This window comes from Loxodonta africana, chromosome 16 (genome assembly GCF_030014295.1).
Source record: "Loxodonta africana isolate mLoxAfr1 chromosome 16, mLoxAfr1.hap2, whole genome shotgun sequence".
In the NCBI taxonomy this organism is placed as follows: domain Eukaryota; kingdom Metazoa; phylum Chordata; class Mammalia; order Proboscidea; family Elephantidae; genus Loxodonta; species Loxodonta africana.
In genome coordinates, this window is record NC_087357.1 from 36,361,000 (window position 1) to 36,384,885 (window position 23,886).

Genomic DNA, 23,886 nt, shown 5'->3' on the forward strand with positions numbered 1-23,886 from the left:
CATAAAAAATCTGCCGGGTAGGAGGTATGAATGTTCAAAACAGACAAGCTCAGGTTGCCCAAACTAGTAAGTGGCAGAGCTGGGTGGAGTTTGTGTCCTGGTCTTTCTGATTCCAAAGAACTTCCTGTTGTATTCCTCTCATCTCTGAGTGTTCCAGTGCACACGTTCTGAGGCCAGTTATTGTCAAATCTGCTGGGTTACCTTATGCAAGTCAGCTCCTGCTGGGATTTTATTTTCTTAGCAGCCAGTAGAGTATTACTTCCCTAAATCAGCTAATGAGGAACACTTACCATGCTCACTCTTTCATACGCATGATCCTATTCAATCCTCACCACAGCCCTGTGGGGAAAGTATTATTTTCCCACTACAGATGAGGCTCGGAGAAGTTTCCCCAAGGTCCTGTAGACACTGCAGAATTTCTGGATGTTGCTGTGAAAAGAGCCCAACTGCTAAATCCCAAGTTTCAGTGCCATCCAGATGCCCAGTTTCATTTGAAGATTGATACCTCCTTATATTCTTCTTTCCTCTAACCTTTGCCCTAAATTAGGATCTACACCCTGTCCTCACTTATTGACTGTCTCATTATCTGATATTCTGCATTTATGATAATAGTAAAAAATCTACTATCTAACTATTTTGTGCATTAACAATGTACAGCTGGCAGTAACAAACAGCAAGGTGCAAGGCGAGAATAACACTGGCTGTGATGGTTAAGGTTATGTGTCAACTTGGCTGGTCCATGATTCTCAGTGATTTGACAGTTATGTAATGATGTAGTCATCCTCCATTTTTGCATAATGCCAATTGTCACATAATGACTGGGTCTTTGGAACCTAACCATGTCGATTAGTGAGGAGTAGGTGTATTTACCTCCCCTTAAGCTTTCTTGAGAGTCCTGGTGGTGCAGTGGTTAAGTGCTTGGGTGCTAACCAAAAGGTCAGTGGTTCAAACCCACCAGATGCTCCACAGGAGAAAGATGTGGCGGTCTGCTTCCATAAAGATTTATAGCCTTGGAAACCCTATGGGGCAGGTCTACGCTGTCCTATAGCGTCACTGTGAGTCAGAATCCACTTGATGGCAACAAGTTTGGTTTTGGTTTTGGAAACTTTCTTTTTGACCAGAGTAATTTTTAAAACATTCATCTCAGTTTTCCTGACACTAGTCACATCACTAAAAAGGGTTAAGCATTTTGAAGAAAGTGGCCTTTTTGATTAAGGTGCTAAGTGTTTCTAAATATCTCAATTGAACCTTTTGCCTCTTTCCTTTCCCTTTCAGAACCTTCATAAGCCTTCCCCTAGACCACCAGGAATCTAGTGCCTATGTTTCCTCAGTATTGATAGGGCCTGTATCAGGGCTGGGACTAAGCAGACCTTGAGAGCTGAATTGCCTTTACTGCAAGGTTCTTGGCATCTGGGCAGGAAACTTGCAGGGGCAGGCCTTGCAATCTGCACAGCAGTGGAGTGTTGATCTGTACATAGCCACACTAGTTGTACTTACTAAACTTTATTGCAGTAATGAAGTAATTATTTTTAACAATAAAAGCAGAGTGCCTATAGATAAGAGAATGGTCCTGCCTCAGGCCAAGTTCCCTTCTCTAGTGTTTCAGACCCAGGCTGGCCAGAATGAGGTTCTAGACTAACATTTATCCACCAAAAAACGAAAACCAAACCCATTGCCACCAAGTCAATTCCAACTCATAGTGACCCCATAGGACAGAGTAGAACTGCCTCATATAGTTCCCAAGGAGTGCCTGGTGGATTTGAACTGCTGACCTTTTGGTTAGCAGCCATAGCATTTAACCACTATGCCAACAGGGTTTCCGTTTATCCACCAGGTGTCATTATTTAACAATTCTAGCAAGCTGCTGGGCTGTCTCAGTGCTCTCCTAGATTTTCAATGGTTAGGATCCAAGGCTAGAGACAAGAATATGAGCTGAGAGAAAATAGAGATTTAAGAAAGGGCAGTGTGGCTGGAATGCAGCTTGGGAGCATTTCAAAGACCAGTGACACTTTCCTGATCAAGTTTCCTGACCTACATACTTCCTTGGAAGAAGTCAGAATTTGGGCTCTTAGGAGTAGCCCTGGCTTCCAGCTGTGCTGTGCTACTCATATTTGTATTGCCAAGCCCAAGTAATCTTCCCTTCCGAAACACAAACTTCTGTACTGTGCCCACCCCATCCTTTCCCTCTGGCTCCTGGTTCCTGTATCTTGGGGGATAGGAAAGCATCCACAGCAAAGAGACAGATTGCTCCTTCCTAGACTAAGGGGCTCTAGAGACACAGAATTTAGATACAATGATGAGAAGTCATGGGGCTGTGAGGAGATGTGAGTGGTGGTGCCTGGTGAGAGGCCACCTGGAGGACTGGACGGGGAAAGGCACGTCTAACCCCCAGCTTCTCTGTGCACCCCTTCAGGTGGCAGGTGCAAGGCTGGAGGCTGGGATGGCCTCAGGCTGGGCCTATTCCCACCTCACTCTCAGAGCCAGCCATTGTTGGTAAAATGCATGCGCAGCGTGTCCTCTTCAGTGGGGCTCAGCTCCTGCAGTGGGGCACGGCAGGGGCCACCGTAATAGCCAAGCCAATCCATGGCTTTCTTCAGCCCTGGGATGCCAAAGTGCCGGGTCACCTGAGAAGCAGGGCCTGTTAGAAGAGACTGGGAAATTCCCTGAACACCCATATCTGGGGCCTAGGCCTCTGTCACTTTCAGAAAATTGGTGTGCCCACCCTCTGCCCCCAGTGAAGTTACTCTACCAAATCTATGACACCCAGGGCAGATTGGGAATTTAGATTTAGGGACCAGAAAGCACGTTATTATAATGCATAAGCCCCAGATTAATGAAGGAAGGTTTAGGAGAAAAATCCAGTCTAGCAGGAGGGAGAGCGGTAATGCCTGTGGGCACTAGAGCATCACCAGTCTATAGCCCAGTTCCCTGGAACCTGGCCCCAGGGCACACCAGGCCTAGGAAGCCAGGAAGCAGAAGGGCCTGTGAGAGCCTCAGGCACAACCAGGACCTCCACTCCCCAAGCAGCAGGGCTCCCCTCACCCAACCATAGCTCCTGCCTGACCCCAACTCTAAATGCTTCTCACAGGGAAAACAATGAGTCATTGCCTAAAGAAGTGCTGTTGTGTAACCTTGTGTCATTTACTTATCATCTCTGAGCAAGGTCCCTGGTCCAAAAAATGAGGAGGCTGAACAACATGATCTCTAAAATCTTTTCCACTGTAATGCAAGTCCTAAAGCCATTGTCATAATTTAAATCATGCATGGGATAGAATAAATGAAGCATCAAGTTTCTTTACATTTGGTGTAGCCATTGGTTATTTCATGCTGACTGGAAGAGTTAGATGAATCTTTGACTACCTAAAAACTAGGAAACCAATCATTACTCAGTAATGTTTTATTTGGAGAGAAGGTAAAACCTCAGAAGTGTGGGTTCCATGAAAGGAAAAGATAAGAAAGGTTGTTTGGGGTAAAAAAGGCTGGGAACCACTGATGGATAATTGACTAAAACTAGTCACCACTAGAGGCCAGTAGGCTTTAAGAAGCATGGGATTTTTTTCTTGGAATGGGTGGTAAACCAGCCCCAGCCATGATGTTCTAATAACCTGGCCTTTTCACCCAGAACCTGAGTAGGGTGAGAAAGACCTAGGGGGGAGGGTGGAAACAAGAGGAAAGTTTGCTTCTACCATGGGTTTCTGAAGGTCACTGGTTTGTCCCCTCTTCAGACTCTGAGAAAGGGTTGAATGCTGTGGTGGTAAAGACCATGGAAAGTCCTAAATATAGTGGGGTTAGGAGGGTGGCTGGGTGGAAAGGTAGAAGAAGGACATTGTATTCAACCAGGGCAGGGCAATAGGGTGACATCAAGCTACTCTTGGGGTGGCTGAGCCTATAGCGCAGGCAGCAGAAAGGTGTTCCAGGCATTCCTGAGTGTGTGCCCAGAGCTGGCACAGGAGAAGGCACAAATGAAGGATAAGGCAGGACAACATGCAGAGAGCTAGGATGGCAGCAAGATATCCTCTCTTCCCAAGGGGTAGCCAGGCTGCTTCATCTGTAAGATGAAGTCATAACAACGCCTACCCCATAGAGATGTCACAAGGGCCAGATGAGAAAAATACCACTAATATTAGACCAGTCCCCAAGAGCCCTGAAAGCTCCTCCTCTTCCTGGTATGGTATTCAGGCTCTGAGATCTTCTCTTTCCCAGGTTAATGGGAATGAGCAAGCAGAGGCTCCACCCTAGTGGAATGTCTAGCATATACAGGGGGTTTGTGCCCTGAGGGAATTTAGTCAAAAGGCTCTCATTTCTGTGGTCCTTTACATACTATGCAGAGAGTGTCTTATCCCAGGAGAACCTTCGCATCCAGGGAGATTCGTGCTTGCCTCCTCGGCTGCTCTTTCCCTAAACCTGAGTTAGTCTGCCCCTTTGAGGTAAGGATACAAACTATGAGATAGATCAAGAGCACACCCGCCACTTGAACCAAACAAAATATTGTAGCGTGTCTGAAGGTACTTGCCTGCAATGCAAAATTTAAGGAGGTGCCAAAAAACTCAGCAATCAAGATAAATAATATTTTAATACAACAGTTTTCTGAAGATCAAGATAAATGTCAAAAATCCATGATGAACAAAATGTCAAAATTTTAAATAAAAATAGTGCCACACCCACCATATTGAAGCCTGAGACAAAAGGAAAAGCATGCACCCGTATATACAGGTTTTAATGTATTTTTCAACAATTTTTTTTTTTTCTAGAAGTAGATTTTGAAAAATCTTTATTGATGGATTTGCTTCCATTGCACCAGGAAAGTAAGATTATAATTATGCTTTTGGTATAAATAAAATATTTAAACTTAAAATAATGCTGTGAATTTAAATATACCTACTTTTTAATTTTTCAACGACTTCAATGTTCTGGCAAAAAAATTTTAAAACAATTGGATCTTCAGAGGAGGGCTGGCGGAGTGTCAGGAGGTCATCCCCTCTTATGTAGGTGATGTCAGTGGGGAGCAGAAATGAGGCACTCCTACCCCTTCCACTCAGGGAGGTATCAGTGGAGGCCTGGTGGGGAACCAGAACCCCCACCCTTACCTATCAGTAAGGTGGAGCACTTTCTCAACTGTCGGTGGAAGCTGTGTGGGGATACTGTACCCCTACTCCCATCTGGCAGTAACAAGGTAGTGCTTCCCCTTGCCCTATTGGAGTGGTGTCAGAGAAAGTCATTGAAAACAGAAGGCTTGATTAACTAAGATCCAGAGTCTCAAGACATAATACCCAAAATGTATAGGTTTCAATACCAAAAACCATTCACAGGTGGTGGTTGTACAACATGATTAACATACTTGATATCACTAAATTGTATACCTGGAAAATGTTGAATTGGCAAATGTATTATATATTTTTTTACAGAGTAAAAAAAAAGAAAAAATCATTCCCATACCAGAAACCAGGGAAATCTCAAAAAGGTAATAGATGGAAACACCAAAATGACAGAAATGTGAGAATTATCTGACAAAGATTTCAAAGCAGCCATCATAACAATGCTTCAACAAATATGAACACACTCAAATGGAAAAAATATAAAGTTGTAGCAAAGAAATAGAACATATCAGCAAATAAACAAGATATACAGAAGGACAAAATGGAAGCTTTAGAACTGAAAAATGCAATAACCAAAATGAAAAACCCAGTGGGCTCCAGAGTGGAATGGAGGGGACAGAGAAAAAAAATTAGTGAACTGGAGGATAGAACAACAGAAATTACTCAGTCTGCAAAAGAGACAAGAACACAGACCTGTGGGGCTGTAACAAAGGATTTAACGTTTGTGTCATCAGAGTCTCCAAAGGAGTGCAGAGGGAGGGTGGGACTGAAAAAGTGCTCAAAGAAACAATGGCTGAAAACTCCTCAAATTTGGCAAAAGACATAAACCTACAGATTCGAGAAGGTGAGCGAACCCCTCAAACAGGGTAAACACAAAGAAATCCACACAAAGACACATCGTAGTCAAATTTCAGAAAATTAAAGACCATGAACATGAAAAAAATCTTGAAAGCAGTGAGAGAGAAATAACACCTTACGATAGAGGAAAAAAACACTTCGAATGACAACAGATTTCTCTTGTGAAACCAGAGTTGCCAGAAGGAAGTGGTATATTTTTCAAGAGCTGATAGGAAAAAAAAAAAAAAACTGTCAACCCAGAATCGTATGACTAGTGAAAATATCCTTCAGGAATGAAGAAGAAATCAAGACATTCTCATACGAATGAATTTGTCATCTGCAGACCAACCCTTTGAGAACCACCAAAGGAAGTTCTCTAAACAAAAAGGAAATGAGGAAAGGGCATGGTTATAAAAGAGTAACATGAAGGATACTTGTGATGATAGAATTGTTCTGCATCTTGACTATATCAATCTCTATATCCTGGTTGTGATATTGCACTATAGTTTTGTAAGATGTAACCATTGGGGGAAATTAAATAGAAGGTACATGGGATCTCTGTGCATTATTTCTTAAAATTGCATGTGAATCTATGAGTATGTCAAAATAAAAAGTGTAATTTAAAAAGAATACCTAAAACCATGTGTATAGGGGTACACGTTTTTCTTTTTCTCTCAGACTCCAGTATGGCTCCACGCAACTCTGCCTGGCACTAGGTAGGTTTTGACATCTTGGGTTCTTCTCCCCATCTTGCCCAGCACAGAATTGGGGTGTGTGGTCTGACCACAGAACAGATTTTAAAGACAGGCTTCTCCTCCAACCTTCCAGCTCATCCTCTGCTACTCCCAACAGTCTGTTTTTTAGCATCTGGCCCCGATAAAGCTGGCCATGGTTGACTCGCTGGAGGGCAGTGCATCTCTACATCAGCTCCCAGGATTATGTCAATCACCTAGGATGCTTGTCTCAATGCATATTTTTGGGCCCCACTCCAGACCTAAAAAATTAGAATTTTAGCTAGCTCCCCAAGTGAGTTCTAATGCACACTTAAGTGTGAGAAGCAATAGAGCTCAACTTTATCTGAAGTCAGGATTAGCTGGGGAGGCAAAAGAAGTTCCCACACTGGAAAGGATGTCCTGAGAGAGAAGAGACTGGGACCCCTGTGCCAGCCCTGGCTCCTGCTCACAGAGTCCCTCCCTCCAATCCCTGCTGCCCTGGGCTGGGAGCTCACCGCAATGTTTGGTTCAATGAGTCGGTGCTGCAGCTTCTGGGCATCTTCCCATTGCCCTGTGAGGCAGAGTCGCTCAAGCTGGCACACCTGGGCCCCCAGGACATTGGCCAGGGCACACACACCCCCCACAGCTCCTGTCGCAGAGTAGGACGCAGAACATCAGCAGAGCCTCTTCCCACAGAGAATGCACAGCCCTGGCCCCCTGGCACCTCTATTCTGGGGAGATAGAATGCAATTTATGTGGCACTGCTTGGCCATGTCAAAGGCAAGGTCTGAGTCCACGAAGTACAGATTTCCAGAGAGGAAAGCTGCCTGCATGTTCAAAGCAGAATCCTACAGACTGAGTGCTGCTCAGCGCTGTTCTGTAAGGGGCAGGGAGCAGAGTCGAAAGCTAAATAAGGACAGTTCTTTCCCTGCCCCCACATCGTGCCCCCCTGGTAAGCTCCCACCTGCCAGTTCACACCTCCAGTGTTCCTCCAATAGCCCCTGACTCATCAGTCCTGGGGGGAGGTGAAGTGGATGGGGAAGCTTTGGCTCTTCTGAAACTGTATTCCCCCCCGCCCCCCACCCAAATCCAGCCTGGACAGAAGGGCGGGGAGGCTGGAAAGAGCTCTGGACGCAGAGTCAGGAGACCTGGCATTTCCTCCCATTGGCTGTGTGAACTTGGCTAAGTCACAGACTCTCTAGTCCCCTTTGTTCTCATCTGGGCAATGAAAATGTGTTGGCTGTGATCTCAGAAGGCCCTGCTGCTTCTGCGAGCCTGTGAGTGTGATTCTAAGACTAGTTAGGAATGATTCAATGCACAGTGGCCTCAAGGCTGGAGAAAGAGCAGACAATTGGAATGAGTACATATGTTGTTGATGTCAGGTGCCCTTGAATCACTTCTGACTCATAGCGACCCTATGTACAACAGAACAAAACACTGCCCAGTCCTGCACCATCCTCGCAACCATTGCTATGTTTGAGCCCATTGTTGCAGCTACTGTGTCAGTCCTTCTCTTGAGGGTCTTCCTCTTTTTCTCTGACCCTCTATTTTACCAACCATGATGTCCTTCTCCAGGAACTGGTTCCTCCTGATAACATGTCCAACTTATGTGAGACATAGTCTTGCCATCCTCGCTTCGGAGGGGCATTCTGGCTGTACTTCTTCCATGACGTGATTAGAGCAGCTATATTTGTCACCTAGGTAGGGAGCTCGGGACTCAGGACAAACTGCAGGCATTCCTACAGGAGTTGTACAGGCCAGGCATTGTAACTGCCACCCTCCACCCCATGCCCACCAAGGTCACTCACAGCATTCAGTATTCAGAAAGGCAAGCAGTGTGGCTAAATTCCTGATGTTTTAGAGCACACAAGCTGGCAAACGCCTTCTGCAGCCCCAGTCCCAGCCTTCAGGGTCTCTCCCAGCAGACCCCAGGTGCCCTGGTGTATCTTGGTCACCCATCACAGTTTGAGAGCAGTGGGCGCCCTACCCAAGGCATAGCTGGCCAGCAGGAAGCCAGCCGATCCAGCCAACACCTGGAAATTCTGCTTCCTGGTCTTGTGAACAATCAGCCCAATCCTGGTCACCTACAAGAGCAAACCCGGAGTGAGCACTGGGCCCAGAGCCCTGGCTGCCAACCTGGAGCGAAGGCTGGGGAAGCATCATATGAGATCCCCATTCCTGGAGAGATGCCCTAAAGTTCAGACAAAGCCCTGAGTGCCCAAGCACAGACAGAACCCAAACAGGTGCCCAAGACAGATTGATCCCAGAGCTGCCTTGATTTTGGTAGCAAAAGTGCTAGAGCCCAGAGAAGAAGAGACCTGCCCCAGCCTGGGAGTGGCCTGCCACTCACATCACCACCGCTGTCCTTGATGCCCACGATATTTGGGTGCTGGGACAAAGTGATCACTGCATCCACAGGCAGGTCCAGCCCTGTGTTGGCTGGGACACTGTACAATACCACAGGGATGGGGGAGAGGTCAGCAACCTAAGGAGGTAGAGAGAAGGGGAAAATGGGAGCTGCCCACACCATCAAATCCCAAGTGACTGCCCACTACCAACAAGGATCTGGCCTAGGTCACCACAGTGCTACCTGGACAGGTCATCACCTTAACGATAAGCCACAAGTGCCATGGACACCAACTGTAAGCAGTAATAATGGGCAATGTTTACTGAGTGCTTTCTAAGTGCAGGGCACCGTTGTAAGCCCTTTATACTCATGATCTCATTTAACCCTCACAATAACTTATGACGAAGATACCATTATTCCTCCCATTTTAAAGGGGGAGGTAACAGCAACACAGAATGGTTAGGTAAATTGCCTGGTGTCACACAGCTGGTACATAGTAGTGCTCCATGCTTATCTTACAGTTGCTATTCATGTGGCATAGGCTCACCATAAAGGAACCCTGGTAATGCTATGGTTAAGCACTTGGTTGCTAAACAAAAGGTTGGCAGTTCGAACCCACCAGTGGCTCCAAGGGAGAAAAGACCTGGCAATCTACTCCCATAAAGAGTACAGCCAAGAAAACCCTGTGGGGCAGTTCTACTTTGTCACATCAGGTCACTATGAGTTGGAATCGACTTGACAGACACAACAACAAGGCTCACCCCCTGTCCTTTTCTATCCCCAAGCATTGTCTCCATCTCATCCAGCCTCCTCAGTCCCTGCCTCAAACCAACAACCACCTGTCAAACCCACCTTGGTGTAGTGGTGAATGAGGGCAGCACTGCTCATGCGGCCACGATAGTAGCAAGGGGTCACCACCATGGCAGCATCAGCCCCGACCTGGGCCATGCTCACGGTCATCTCCACTGTGGCTTGAGTAGCTGCAGGAGGAAAGGCAGTCTTCTCAATGAGTCATGGAGGGCAAGAGCAGGAGATAAAAGGCCTGGGCTAGGACCCTGGGGCAGACAAGGGATGCCTCAGCGTGTTTCTGAAGAAGCAGAAGTAGACTGAACCCAACTCCCAGGGCCAAGGAGCCTGACCCCCCATCCTCAGCCACCCCCAGGGCCCTGGGCATCACGTCCTCACACTCGCAACCGGAGCCAGCGATCAGGAGCTTGTCCTTGGGCGTGGCCTGGCGCACACGGCTCACCACCTCCAGGCGCTCGGTGCTCGTCAGAAAAGGGAACTCGCCATTGGAGCCCTGGACCACGAAGCCTGCAACACAGGTCCCATCACAGCCAGCCAACACCTGCCCATCCTCTTATGAACAACCAGGGCATTGGTATTATACTCACCCAGGTTCCTACCTCCCTCACGCCACAGCTTTTTCACATATTTCCTTCCTGATTCAGCCAGAATGTATTCCTATCCATTTACAGTGAGAGTTTGCAAGTCATTTTTCTTTATTTAATAAAATGTTTTAAATATACCCAAAATAATAATAATATAATCCACATCAGTGTACCCAACACCCAAGGCAACCCACCCCTGATCATCATCTTTCTGTTCTCTGTCTTGACAATGGTGTTTACTGTTGTCATCCATGTTTTTTCTACACTGAAGACGTACATATGAACCCATGAGTGAAATACAATTTAGTTCTGGCAATTTTAAACTTCTTGTAAATGGGATCAAATTTATATAAACCACTTGCCACTGAATCGATTCTGATTCATGGCGACCTCATGTGTGTCAGAGTAGAGCTGTGCTCTGCAGGATTTTCAATGGCTGATTTTTTCAGAGATCACCAGGCTTTTTTTCTGAGGTGCCTCTGGGTGAACTTGAACCTCCAACTTTGGTTAGCAGCTGAATGCAATAACTGTTTGCACCACCCAGGGACTCCCAAATTTTATATAACCTCGTGCCATTTGCTGTTTTTGCTCAACATTAAGTTCTGATTCATTCATTGTAATTGCTGTATAGTATTCTGTTGTATGGTTAGACCACAATTTATTTTTCATTCTCCTATTGAGGACATTTAAAATGTTTCCTTCTTTTTGCTATTACAAGCCATGTGGAGACAAACATTTTCTGTAATATTTCCTGTGCACATGTGCAGGACTTTCTCTATAGTTAAGATACTTGGGGACGTAACTGGGGGTCATATGTGCGTGCATCTTCATGTGCCAAACTTCTCTTTAATTAACCAGTGTGTACCCCTTCAGCAACACAGAAGAGCCTGTTAGTGTTCATCCATGCCAACACTTGGTATTGTCAGAACTAATTTTTGCCAATTTGCTGGATGAAAAGCGACATCTCATTGTTCTACTTTGCATTTTTCTGTTTTATCAATGATTTGCTGAGGGGTTTCTAACGTGTACTAGCTACAGATGTCAACCCTTTTATATCCATGAAAGACCAGCAGAACTGATGCTCTTCAGCTGGATAACAAGGAACTGTCCTGCGTTAAATCACTTTTCAACTTTTATTAAAATTTAACTTTTTCTTTTCTCTTCTTTTCTTTCTCCTCCCCACTCCATTCCATCCCCCACCCCCCAAAAAGAGCAAAGTATTTTACAAACACAGCAAACAATGTTGTTGTTAGCTGCCGTTGACTCAGCCCCCAACTCATGGCGATCCCATGCACAAAATGAAAGCTTGCCCAGTCCTGCACCACCTCCATGACCGCGAATTGGACCACTGTGATCCCCAGGACAGCATACATACCCCAGGACTATCAACAAATAGAAAGATATCTGGGAGAATGGGGGAAAAAAATGAAACCAGGAGCATACAAAATCCCTGCCGTACAGTTGTGAGAATGGGCCATAAATTTGACTTTGAGCTTCCCGACAAAGCTAAAAAGGAAATGTGGTCAGCTAACACGTATGTAGAATCCAAAAGATAAAAGCAAAGCAGCTGCCCTGGAGAAGCACAGTTTCCTGGCACTGGAACTAAGAGAAATTGTTCCTGTGAGTCATCCTTAAGGGGACACAGTGTGATGTAGACTCAACTTTATACCACAGACCTTTTTCCATGCTGTTAACTACACCATTCAATCCCAGAGTAGATGGCCAGAATCTCTCTCACCGGACATTTAGCAGTTTTCTCCCAGTTTTTTGCTTTGGTAACATTCCAGGGAACATCTGGAGGCAAAGAGCTCTTGGTTTCTCTTGATGGCCTCTTGAGGATCCATTCCTCAGTGTCAGGCTAGGAGCCTAACTACATCCTGATACATCCTGCCACATCCTGCCCCAGTCCTCTGCAACAGGTCACACCCATGCGCAGAGCTGCCAGCCTTAGGTGAGAGCCCGAGTCCGTCCACAACTGGGCCAGCACCCTCTGACTAAATATTTAAGGATCAAGTTCTTGCCATTTCTATTCAAATACCAAAGACATCTTCTATCCCAGTCCTGCATTTTCCTGTTTTATCAGTCATTTGTTCTAACAAGTACTGGCTACAGGTATCAGCTGGGCTGGGGGCTGGGGCTCATGCTTGCTACAGTCCTTCTTCAGTCATAAGTACTCATGTCCAGGACACTCCTCATCCTGGTGGTCAGTTCCCCATGGGTGGACAGGTTCCATGGCACCTGCCCTGAACAGCAGGATTTCTGGGTCTTCACCTCTAAGAGGCAGAAGCAGGCCTCTGCGCTCGATGCTCCTGGTGGCACAGCCCTCTCTCTTTTCTCGTTTAAGGGATCATTTGATCCAGGCCAGACTCCTGACAAGGAAGAGGGAAGTATGGTGTAGCCAGAGGAGCTCTGAACGCAAGAGTCGTCTCTGGCTTTTTAGCATGTCACAGCATGTCCCTGAGTTTCCATTTCCTCAGTAGAATGGCAATGAAATCCTTTCCAAGCCTACCTTATAAAAACTATTTAAAATAAGAAAATGTACAGGAAAGAACTTTGAATCTGATTATCAAGGAATTATTGGTAAAATCACTTTCCTCTCAACTTTTATTTAACTTTCTTTTCTTTCTCCTCCCCACTCCATTCCATCCCCAAAATATTTTGAAATAGTTTAGAGCACTCAATGCAAAAGGATTATCACAAATAGATATTTGGGAGAAAGGAAAGAAAAGGAAGCCAGGAGCAAAGCTGGTATACAAAACCAACTGCTGCAAAGAGCTCCCTCCTTCTCCCTGGCTAGCTGCCCATTGCCAGGCCTGGCATGCCTCCCCTCATGTAGAGAGGGGGCTAGAGGAGAGGAAAAGGCCAGGGTCCCTCATGCGCAGGGGACCGAGGCAAGCGAGTAGCGGAGAAGCAGAATGGTTCGATGCATAGGCTCTGAAGTCAGAGAAGCTGTGATTGAAGTCTCAGTGTGGCCCTTCATCAGCTATGAGATCTTGGGTAAAAGGCTTAGGCAAACCTCAGCTTCGTCAGCTGAAAAATAGGGGTAATATTAGTACCTTCCTCACAGAGCTGTCTTGAGGTTTAAATGAGATGCTATTTGTAAAGGGCTTGGAATAGAACTTGGCACTCGATGTGAGCTGTAATTATTATGGCCTCAGGAGAAAGTGCTCAAGACTTAAATCAGGAAGGTGGCAGTTTTCCTTTGAGAAGGAGGACAGCTGGTGTTGGAGGGGAGACAGCACTCAAGGACCAAAGAGGCTCATTCTCATTTCAGAAGCTACTCTCCCCTGCCCCCACGGTTATGCTGGTTGCTCAGGGAAGCCAGTGTGACCTGGGAAGGGGACTGGGTGTTTGGGATTGAGATGTACCAGCGACATGGTGACTTACCATGGCCAAGAGGAATCACAGTCTCTTTTATATAAGGAGTGTCCCCAGTCACTGTTATGCCTTCTCAGTCCCTCATCTTTGTCACCTCCTCTTTCTTTCTGGGATCCCTCCACTGGACAGCTCTCCTCTGAACTTCCATTACCAGTTCCTTGCTGCCTACCTACTCAAATGCACAGAGGGCCTCAGAACCTTTCAAGTCCCTCCTCCCCTAGGATTAGGCAAAATTTCTCAGTCTGCCCTTCACTTTAAATGAGGGAATTGGATTGGATGGTCTCCAAAGTCCTCCTTGGCACTAAGCTTTAGAGTCATTTTTCTGGCCTTTTCTCCCACTCCATGCCTATTTCTACACGTTCCTCTTCAATCAAACTGTCCAGGTTCCCCCAGACACACTGCCCCTTCCCCGCTTCCAAACCCTTGCTCATGCCATTCCCTTTTGCCTGGAACGCCTCCCTAGTTGAAGCACCTCAAATGCCGTAAGAGTCACTAAGCTCTTCTTCAATTCCTTACCCCTTGGTGCTCCACAGCGTCCTGTCCGCCTCGTGCAGTACTTGTCTTGCTGTGCCTAGAATCATCCAGTTCATGGATGGTGTCCTCCTCATTTTGGGCTCCATGACACCCAGCACAATGCCTGCTGGCAATTTGTTGTGTAAAAGAAAAATTGTCCCAAACCTGGTCTTGGGCAGAACCTTTTTGCAAGGATGTTATTCAGAACTTCCCTCTGGGAAGAAGTACGCATTCTTGATAAAATGCTTAAGCAATTTTCTGATGAACTTTTAGTGGTATTCAGCTTTCTCTGAGAAACCAGCCCAGACTAGATAAATCTTCTTTGTATCTAATCTAACAATGATCATCTAGCCATTCTCTTTTCTCATAAAACGCCCTTACGAAGAGTATATCCTTAAGTTGGCTGGCTAGAGACTGTTTTCCTTGCAGTACAACTGTAATTAAAACTTTGCCATGTACTCTTAACTAAATTGTCTGAAAACTTTCTTAACTTTTAATTTTGAACTACTTTTAGATTTACAGAAAAATTGCAGAATGCAGGGAGTTTCCATACACCTTTCCTCCAGCTCCCACCCCCCAAAATGTCGTACACAACTCTAGTACAATTATCTGAAACAGGAAATGAACATTTGTACAATAACATTAACTAAAGACCTTATTTAAATTTTATCAGTTAAAAAACTTATTTTTAAGATTTCAAAGTGGTAGTTCGCTAAAATTTCATGTAATGAGCTTTAAAAAGGGATTTAAGGTGGTCCAGATATGTGCACAAATTTTGATAGTCACTTTCAGAAGCCAACCCCCTCTTGCATTTGTCTAGTTTAGCAGTCTCCAAAATTTGCCAATGTGATTGACTACATACATATAGCTTTGTATATCTAAAATTGTGGGGTCAATTCTGACTCATAGCGACCCCATGGAACATAGTAGAACTGCCCTAAAGGGTTTTCTTGGCTGTAATCTCTATGGGAGCAGATCGCCAGGTCTTTTTCCCGTAGAGTCACTGGGTGGTTTGAACTGCCAATCTTTCAGTTAGTAGGCAAGTGCTTAACCATTAGTACCACCAGGACACACATATAGTTGTTATTAGGTGCCATCAAGTCAGTTCCAACTCATAGCCACCCTATGTACAACAGAACGAAACACTGCCTGGTCCTACGCCATCCTCATAATCATTGTTATACTTTAGCCCATGGTTGCAGTCAATCCATTTCATTGAAGGTCTTCCTCTTTTTTGATGACCCTCTACTCTACCAAGCATGATGTCCTTCTTCAGGGACTGATCCTTCCTGATAACGTGTCCAAAGTATGTGAGACATTGTCTTGCCATTCTTGCTTCTAAGAAGCATTTTGGTTGTACTTTTTCCAAGGCAGATTTGTTCGTTCTTTTGGCAGTCCATGGTATACTCTTTATTCTTTGCCAACACCACAATTCAAAGGCGTCAATTTTTCTTTGGTCTTCCTTATTCTTCCTCCAGTTTTCACATGCATATAAGGCAACTCAAAACCCCATGGCTTGGGTCAGGCACACCTGAGTCTTCAAGGTGACATCTTTGTTTTTTAACACTTTAAAGAGGTCTTTTGCAGCAGATTTGCCCAGTGCAATGCGTCTTTTGATTTCTTGACTGCTGCTTCCATGGATTGTGGTTCCAAGTAAAATGAAATCCTTGACAACTTCAATCTTTTCTGTTTGTCATGATGTTGCTTATTGGTCCAGTTGTAAAGATTTTTGTTTACTTTATGTTGAGATGTAATCCATACTGAAGGCTGTGGTCTTTGATCTTTACCAATGTTTTAAGTCCTCTTCACTTTCAGCAAGCAAGGTTGTATCATCTGCATATAGCAGGTTGTTAATGAGTCTTCCTCCAATCCTGATGCCCCATTCTTCTTCATATAGTCTAGCTTTTCGGATTATCTGCTCAGCATACAGATTGAATAAGTATGGTGAAAGGATACAACCCTGACGCACATTTTTCCTGATTTTAAACCATGCAGTATCCCCTCGTTCTGTTCAAACGACTGCCTCTTGATGTGTGTGTGTGTATGTATATATGTACGTACACACACACATACATGTATACAAACTGTCTTATTTATCTAGTGCTGCTATAACAGAAATACCACAAGTGGATGGCTTCAACAAAGGAAAGTTTTATTCTCTCACACTTCAGTAGGCTAGAAGTCTGAACCCAGGGCGCCAGCTCCAGGGGAAGGCCTTCTCTCTCTGTCGGCTCTGGAGGAAGGTCCCCATCATCAGTCTTCCCTTTGTTTGGGAGCATCTCAGCACAGGAACCTCAGGTCCAAAGGATATACGCTCTGCTCCCAGCACTGCTTTCTTGGTGGTATAAAGTCCCGCATGTCTCTCTGCTCACTTCTCTCTTTTATATCTCAAGAGATGGCTTAAGACACTATCTAATCTTGTAGACAACATCAACATAACTGCTGCTAATACATCTTATAGCGATGGGATTTACAACACATAGGGAAATCACATCAGATGATAAAATGGTAGACAATCATACAAGGGAATCATGACCTAGTCAAGTTGACAGATATTTGGGGGGGGAACAATTCAATCCGTGACATATACATACATACATATATGCACACATATATATACATACATACACATACATATATATATGGTCATGGAGCCCTGGTGGCACAGTGGTTAAGAGCTCGGCTGCTAACCAAACGGTCGGCAGTTCGAATCCACCAGCTGCTCCTTGGAAACCCTGTGGGGCAGTTCTTCTTGTCTTATAGGGTTGCTATGAGTCGGAATCAACTTGACAGTAACAGTTTTTTTTCTAATATTGTCATCTATTAGTTATGTCAAAAAATTCAAATACTCCTAGCAACTGTACTTCATAAAATTAAATGACAACATTTTGGGTTTATCCATCCTTTGCAGTAATGCTGTGCACTTCCTCCCCTCCCCCACCCTTCTTGCTGGGGTTTAAGGTCCACAGGCTGGGAACCACTGGTAAATTCATAATAGATCCAAATGGTTCAAATTTCTTGTAGTCACTTGGGATTAGATAGTACCTTGTAGCTGACTTGTCTCAAATTTCATGGGAGAGGCAGCTGCCTCGCTTTAACTGACTTGGGGTCACCCCTTGCCCCAGAAATGGCTTCTTGGGAAACAAGAGGAGGAGGCAGTTTGAGTCCCAGGCTTGCATGAGAACAGAGAAAGCATCAGAATATCTAGGAAGAGGTGAGGAATAAGGATGAGAGAAGTAGACCCCCATGGGGATGGTGGGAAGAAGCCTGTACAGGGCTGAGATTAGTGGTATGGGTCTGAAATCTGGCAAAACTGGGATTAATCCTAGCAACATCACTTGCAATCTATGTCTTCTCAGCATAATTTCTCTGAACCTCAGATTCCTCATGTGAAAAACAGAGATAACATAATACCTTCTTCATGGGGCTGTGACTTAACATTTAACCCTTAACACAGAGCATGGCATGTGCTAAAAACTCAAAAAGAGGAAGCTGGAAGTATTAGTAATACTGGTATTACTAATACAGGGTAGCAGCCACATTCACAGGCACAGCAATAGTAACAGAAACAAGAACAGAAATTATACCAACATAACAGCTCTGAAGGTAGGCGGTGGGGAGGTACCGACATGGAAACATGGATCCCAGTGGGCCTGGGGAGGCACTGGGACAGGGAGAGAGAACTGCAGTGAGGGACGTCATATAGCTTGAGAAGAAATAGGCATGATGAGGACGGCACAAAGAAGACAGGAGCCCTATGTCCCATACCACTTGGTTACCCTCTTCTGAAAGCCCATTTCTTTCCCTCATCTCCAACACCTGGCTGTCATAGCCAGGTTGATGAGTGTTGAATTTGAGACCCAGGGAGCCATTTTAAGGAGTCTCAAAAGAGCCCAGTGAAAATACCCCAGGCCATGGCCCCCACACTGAGGACTGCTGGAGAAGGAGCTTTCTCTCCATTCCCTGCCCAGACCTCAGGTTGGCCACAGAGCCTCCAGACTCAGAGTGAGGGTACACAAGGCTTTATTGGCTCAGTTTCAGGCATTTGGCATCAGTGTGGGGCTCCTGACTGCTCCTGGGTGTCTGCCTTGTCTGTCTTCTCTCCATGGGTCTTCAGGAGCCTCAGAGTGTCTCAGCTGCTTCGCCTCCTCTCAGCTCTCCCAACATCAGGGGCTGTTATCTGTGGCAGACCCCATGCATAGAGTTGCAGGGGCCCGGGACCCCTGTGGGGCTGCAGAAGAGAGGATTTTGCCAGCAGCATCTCACCCTGGGCCATATAGGTTGCCACATAGGAGAGAAAACTGCCTGGGTATGTATGCCAGCCTTGCTGGGGGAAGGGACATCTTCATCCATGTTTAGGTGGCTTCAAAGGGGTCATAGATCTGGTGGCTGCGGTTGGGCATGCTGTGGCTCTGGTGGCTCTGGTGACCTGGATGACTCTGGTGGCTTTGGTGACTTGGATGAGCCTGGTGGCTCTGGTGACCTGGATGAGGCTGGTGGCTCTGGTGGACTGGATGAGCCTGGTGGCTCTGGTGGACTGGTTGACCCTGGTGGACTGGATGACTCTGGTGGCTCTGGTGGCCGTAGTGACTGTGGCCCTGGAAGGTGTGAGTGTGGTTCATGCCAGCTGTGGTGTTCTCCTGCTGGATGAGGAAATTCCCTTTCAGTTTCATCTCCACCTCCTCCAGGGCCTTCAACTCCTCCTGGTTGATGTCTTTGGATTCCAGGTGGCCTGAGAGCTGGCAAGCTCTGGCTCGCTGTAGCATGGAGTTTGCCAGGTGCCTCCCCTTGCAGTCAATCTCTTTGGTGCAGGCAGCCACTGCGGCCCAGGTGGCCTCATCCGTGGACGAGGATTTCCCAGACTCCTTGTGGGTTTCTTTGGTCACTGAGGACCCCGATGTCCGCTGCTTGCTGGTGAAGGATTCCCGCTGGAGAGCAGTGCCTCCCTCTCCATGCCTTGTGGTGAAGGTGTCCACACGGATCCTGGTGCTTGCCTCCCCACTCCCACTCTCCGGCTGGGGAGTGGCGATGGTGGCATGGCTGCTGGCCTCCAGCTTTTCATCAGAAAGGCGGCTAAAGTGAGACTTGATCCAGTCCTCTTTCTTTGCTTTATGGGATTCTGGTGCCTCGAAGTCGTCTTCTACAGACCCAGCAGTGATCTTTCTTCTCTTCTTCTGAATCCACAGCATGAGGCTTCCGCCTCCAAGCAAGAGGGCAGCCACCAGCACCACCTTGCATGATGGTTGCTGGACTAGCTCCAAGAAGGTCTCCAGGACCTCAGGCCAGGCAGGCAGAGCTAAGAGCACACTGGGAGTGAGGGAGCCCAGGTGGTCTGGCTCATGCTTGAAAGGTAGGCTCCCCGGGGCTGTCTGGCAGGCCTCCTGCTGTGCCCTCCCTGGGCGGCCCCTCCCACCTCAGCAATGAAGCCCATTGTGAGGAAGGCAGCTGGGGGGTGGGGTGGGGAGAAGCCAGCATCCCTCATGTGCTGCCTGGGAGGCATGGTCTGAGGCTTGGGTCTTTGTCTCTTACCCTGACAGCTGTCCCCAAGGCCAGTGGAAGGGTAGCTTCCCCAAATCTGAGTCTCTTTTCCCTTCCGCTTTGTGGCCCATTTTGCAGTTCAATCCTTCTTACCTTCTAGTCTTTGGTTTCTCCCCCTCCCTACCTGGTGGCCACTAGGGGTGAAGCCTGCTGGGTCAGGCTGGCCATGGCACAAGGACCCCCTTGGCTGGGCTGGCATCCATTCCTGGCCACCTGAGCAGGTGTCTCCCTCCAAGCCAGGCCCTCCACGGCTGCCAGCTCAGTGCATTCCATTCCCACCACAGCCCCCTGCCACAATCTGGGGCAGGGTCCAGCAGAAAAACAGGCCCAGGAAGGGAGCTCACTCTGGAATAACATGAGGTCACAACTGAGGCGGGGAAATGCAGTGGGCTGGGAAGGCAGATAGGACAGGACTTCACTGGGTCCCAGATTCCTGGGGCCATTCCAGGGTGGGGGCTGCTACCCCGTGCCTTAGTGATACAAACCCAGAATTTGCCCCAGGCAAATGGGCATGGATCAGGTTGTGAGTAGGGGGACCAGATGGCTTTCTGAAGGTGCTGAAAACTGAGACTGCGGCTCACAATCCTGAGTTATACCCAGGGCCTCTCAGGGAACAGACACTATTTTTTTCCCCCAGAAACGTCTAGTATATTAAAAAAAAAAAAAAAGAAGAAGAAGAAATGACAAAATAAGATTGTAAAAAATATGATATTTTAAACAGGAGATCTGATTTTTTGATTTAGCAAAGTGATAATTTTAAAATACACAAAAACGTTGTATCTTATCATAAGATACCACAGTGCACTTGCCATTCTGAGGCAACGAGACACAAGTTTCAAAGTGTTATGGGAACCTCTCCTCCCCAGTCCTGCTGCGGTAGCTCTGTGGTTGTCCTCATTTAGAAACAACAACTCAAAGTCCATCTTTGAGGTCATTTGTGAGTGAGTTCAGGGCCAAAAGGCCTTCCTGCAACAACTGCCTCCCTCCCTCCTGTCTCTGGTTATAACTTTTATTTTTAAAAGAAAACTCTTTTTTCAAATAATTGGTACAAATTAACAATACTAAAAAAAAGTTATACAGTTCCAGAGGATCTCTGGCTGTTCACTGCTTCAGCAAGGACAGGTTCCCTCCTCCGCTGTGGAGGATCGTTAACTTGTTGCTGGAGGACCTTGCTGTGTGCTATGCAACGTTTCCCTCCTCTGATTCTGAGTGTAAGGCCACAAAGCCTACCCCAGGGGCCAGGATAGGGCAAGAGAAACACAGATTTTAGACCTAAAGTTGTTCTCTGATCCCTCCCAGGGCATTCTGGCTGCGTCCTGGGAGCAGCGACAGGACCCTACGGCTTCATGTTCTCTGTGCCATCGCTCCATGCTTGAGCTCCTTGGAAGGAATACATTGAACCCTGTGGCCAGGAACATGAAAATTCGGTTCCCATTTTAAAATGAGGAAACTGGATTAGAGAGGTTAAGTGAGTTCTCCAAGGTCACTGTCACCGGCACAACCAGGGCTCTTACCCAGGTCTTCTAACTCTGGATGCTGGGCTTTTTCTAGCACAGCCACTGGCTCCCTGGTGTGTGGGTGAGAGAGGAAGTGGGAGCAGGAAGCTCCATCCGTTGCAAGGGAAACAGTCTAGTGGGCTTGTGTGCCCCAAGGCTGCCAAATCTGCGGGAGCCTGTGCTCCTGGGGCACCCCCATGCCAGCGTGAGTGGGAGGGAAGGAGGTCTCCATGAGTCCTCCAGGTAGCAGGCAGACCCTGGCTACAAAGTCCACCCTACCACCCCCATGATAGGCTACCCTTGAAGCTGAAGTAGAGACTTCTCTCAGAGGTTCAAGGAGGTTCTCGCTTTGCTTCCAGAGAACTAAGCCTCAGCCCAAACTTTCAGGCCTCTATGAGCCTGAAACAACAGTAGATTTTGTTGTTTGTGTCCCTGCTCACTGTGGGTGTCCACAGGGCCTTCACTGTCTCCTTCATTGTCACATCACACACTGCTGAGATATGAATGGGGTCTCAGCCAGGCCCGTGGTCACTGTCACAAAGCAGCTTTGCCCACAATGCCCAACCACACTGTCATTTTAGTAACTATTTTCATTGGAATTAATAAACCAAAAAGCTGGAGGTTCAAGTCCACCCAGAGGCACCTCAGAAGAAAGGCCTGGTGATCTACTTTTGAAAAATCAGCCACTGAAAACCTTACAGAGTATAGTTTTACCCTGACACACATGGAGTCACCATGAGTCAGAAATGACTCCGCGGCAATTGGGTTTGATGTATCTCACTCGTTACAATTTATAGCACGCTTTTGCTTGCATTCTTTTTTCTTTTTTCCTTCCGACCATTCTATGACATGGGCATTATTACTCCTACATGTCAGATGAGGAAACTGAGGTTTAGAGAGATCTTCCCACAGCCAAGTTAGGCAGCTGTGATTTGAATTCAGAGTCTATGTTCTTAACTGCTACACTGCATTGACTTGGTCTAAGCCACTCCATTCCCAAAACTAGTGCCAATCAGACTCTTTTATTGAAAGGGCCCCATTAGTCTGGTCCAGCAACTCAGCACCTGTAATGAGAGTCAGTGCAGTGGAGTGAAGCAGGATGGGCCATGCAGTCAGACCTTGGTTCAAATATCAGCTCAGCCATGTACGAACTGAGTGACCTTGGGCAAGTGACCGCATCCGTCTTAGCCTCAGATTCCCATCTGTGAAATGGTGCTATTGAGAATGCTCCCTCAGGGGACTGTCATGGGTGACTGGTGAGGACAAGCAGGGCAGGATGGACAGAACTCACCATTTCTTCTCCTTCGTTTATTGTGCCTGTGTCTCTGTTGGGTGTTGAGTACCACAAATGTGATTTGGCCCCTGACCTCAGAGAGGAGGATACCCGTGTGTAAAGGGAGGAAATGGATCAGATGCCACTGGTCCAGGAGCCAGAGCAGGCAGAACTAATTCTGCCAAGGGCGGCTTTGCCCCGCTGAGAGTGTGCAGGGCTTGGAGCGAAGTGAGGCTGCTGGCCAGCTGCCCACGCAGGAAGAGGTGCCCTCACATCTGCACAGAGGCCTGGTCGACAAGGACTTTCACACTCATTCTCCAGTTCAATCCCCATGATAAAGTGCTCAGAAGGCACTTCAGCAGTTTATAGCTGGGGAAACAGACCAGTAAGGTTCAGTCCAAAGTCAGAGGCCAGCAGGAAACTTTTCACCAGTGCCCCCTGTTCCTCTCCCATAATAAAATGGCCCCAAGTGGCCTGAAAAGCCATGAGAACCACAGAGCCTGTGTACCTCCCTGTGGTCTCTGGCTGAGGAGCACGTGGTCATTAACATCTCCCTGATGCCCACAGCAGGCAGGTCCCACTTACCTTTGAAGGGGAAGGTGCCCAGTTTGTGCAGATTCTCCTCCAGTTTCCCATAGTCCACCTCTGCGGTGGCAGTGAAGGGGGTGGTCATTGGGGGGTAAATACCCGAAATGTCCACCTTCCTCCCTTCCCCTGACGGCCGGCCCCCCACATTCCGGGACAAGCCCCTGCTCAGCCCTTGCCTCACAGAGGACCAGACTTGGGGGACCAGCATCTCCACAGGAGGCCCTAGGCCCAGCTGGTCTCTGCCCTCAAGTGAGGCTGAGCTCAGACTCCTTCTTACCCCATGTTAATGATCAATGTGTCAAGTTAAAGATTTGCTGCCCCTGACTCATAAACGCTGGGGCAGGCCTGGCCTGGACACCCCCCTGGTCAGAGGCAAGGCAAGGGGCAAGGGCTTCTCCTGACCCTTGGGCAGCAGCTGGAGAAATGCCACACGCCACTGTTCCTTTGGGCAGATGGAGGGCTGGTTCCTGGGGTTTCAACATAAAAAGGTGTCTCCAGCCGGGTCTGGGCCCCTCCTCCCACAATTCCCAGCCCAAAGCCGGGAGCCCAGCCGGACTTCCGCTTGGCAGGTCTGCAGCTGGAGCTGATTGGCTGAGCGGGCCCTGCCCTGCCTGTGAGGGCCCAGCCCGCCCCTTGCTGTCCCACTCGCCTGCCAAGCTCTTCTCACCAAGGTTCATGTGACAGGCCTGTGCTGGCCATACACAGCCCCAGGGACA

At 47.2% G+C, this 23,886-nt stretch overlaps 2 protein-coding genes across 2 annotated transcripts; both read right to left on the reverse strand.

Moving 5' to 3' along the window:
* Positions 1-221: 221 nt before the first annotated feature.
* HOGA1 (4-hydroxy-2-oxoglutarate aldolase 1) lies at positions 222-23,867 on the reverse strand. Its single transcript, XM_003409200.4, has 7 exons — positions 23,168-23,867; positions 10,179-10,307; positions 9,846-9,973; positions 8,997-9,131; positions 8,634-8,730; positions 7,162-7,295; positions 222-2,624 (listed from the first exon to the last, which is right to left on the reverse strand). Exons 1-7 carry the CDS (start codon positions 23,376-23,378, stop codon positions 2,475-2,477), a joined length of 984 nt encoding a protein of 327 aa, XP_003409248.1. The 5' UTR covers positions 23,379-23,867; the 3' UTR covers positions 222-2,474.
* On the reverse strand, positions 13,262-20,448 carry C16H10orf62 (chromosome 16 C10orf62 homolog). Its single transcript, XM_023546843.2, has one exon. The coding sequence runs from the start codon at positions 19,462-19,464 to the stop codon at positions 18,631-18,633; it is 834 nt and encodes a 277-aa protein (XP_023402611.1). The 5' UTR covers positions 19,465-20,448; the 3' UTR covers positions 13,262-18,630.
* Positions 23,868-23,886: the final 19 nt, after the last annotated feature.

Coding starts and splice junctions, on each gene's coding strand:
- C16H10orf62 (XM_023546843.2), bottom strand. CDS start 19,464: ATGCTGTGGATTCAGAAGAAGAGAAGAAAGATCACTGCTGGGTCTGTA.
- HOGA1 (XM_003409200.4), bottom strand. CDS start 23,378: ATGCTGGTCCCCCAAGTCTGGTCCTCTGTGAGGCAAGGGCTGAGCAGG. Junction 10,308..23,167: donor GGGCACCTTCCCCTTCAAAG/GTAAGTGGGACC, acceptor CCTGTGTTGCAG/GCTTCGTGGTCCAGGGCTCC. Junction 2,625..7,161: donor TCATTGAACCAAACATTGCG/GTGAGCTCCCAG, acceptor CCTGCTTCTCAG/GTGACCCGGCACTTTGGCAT.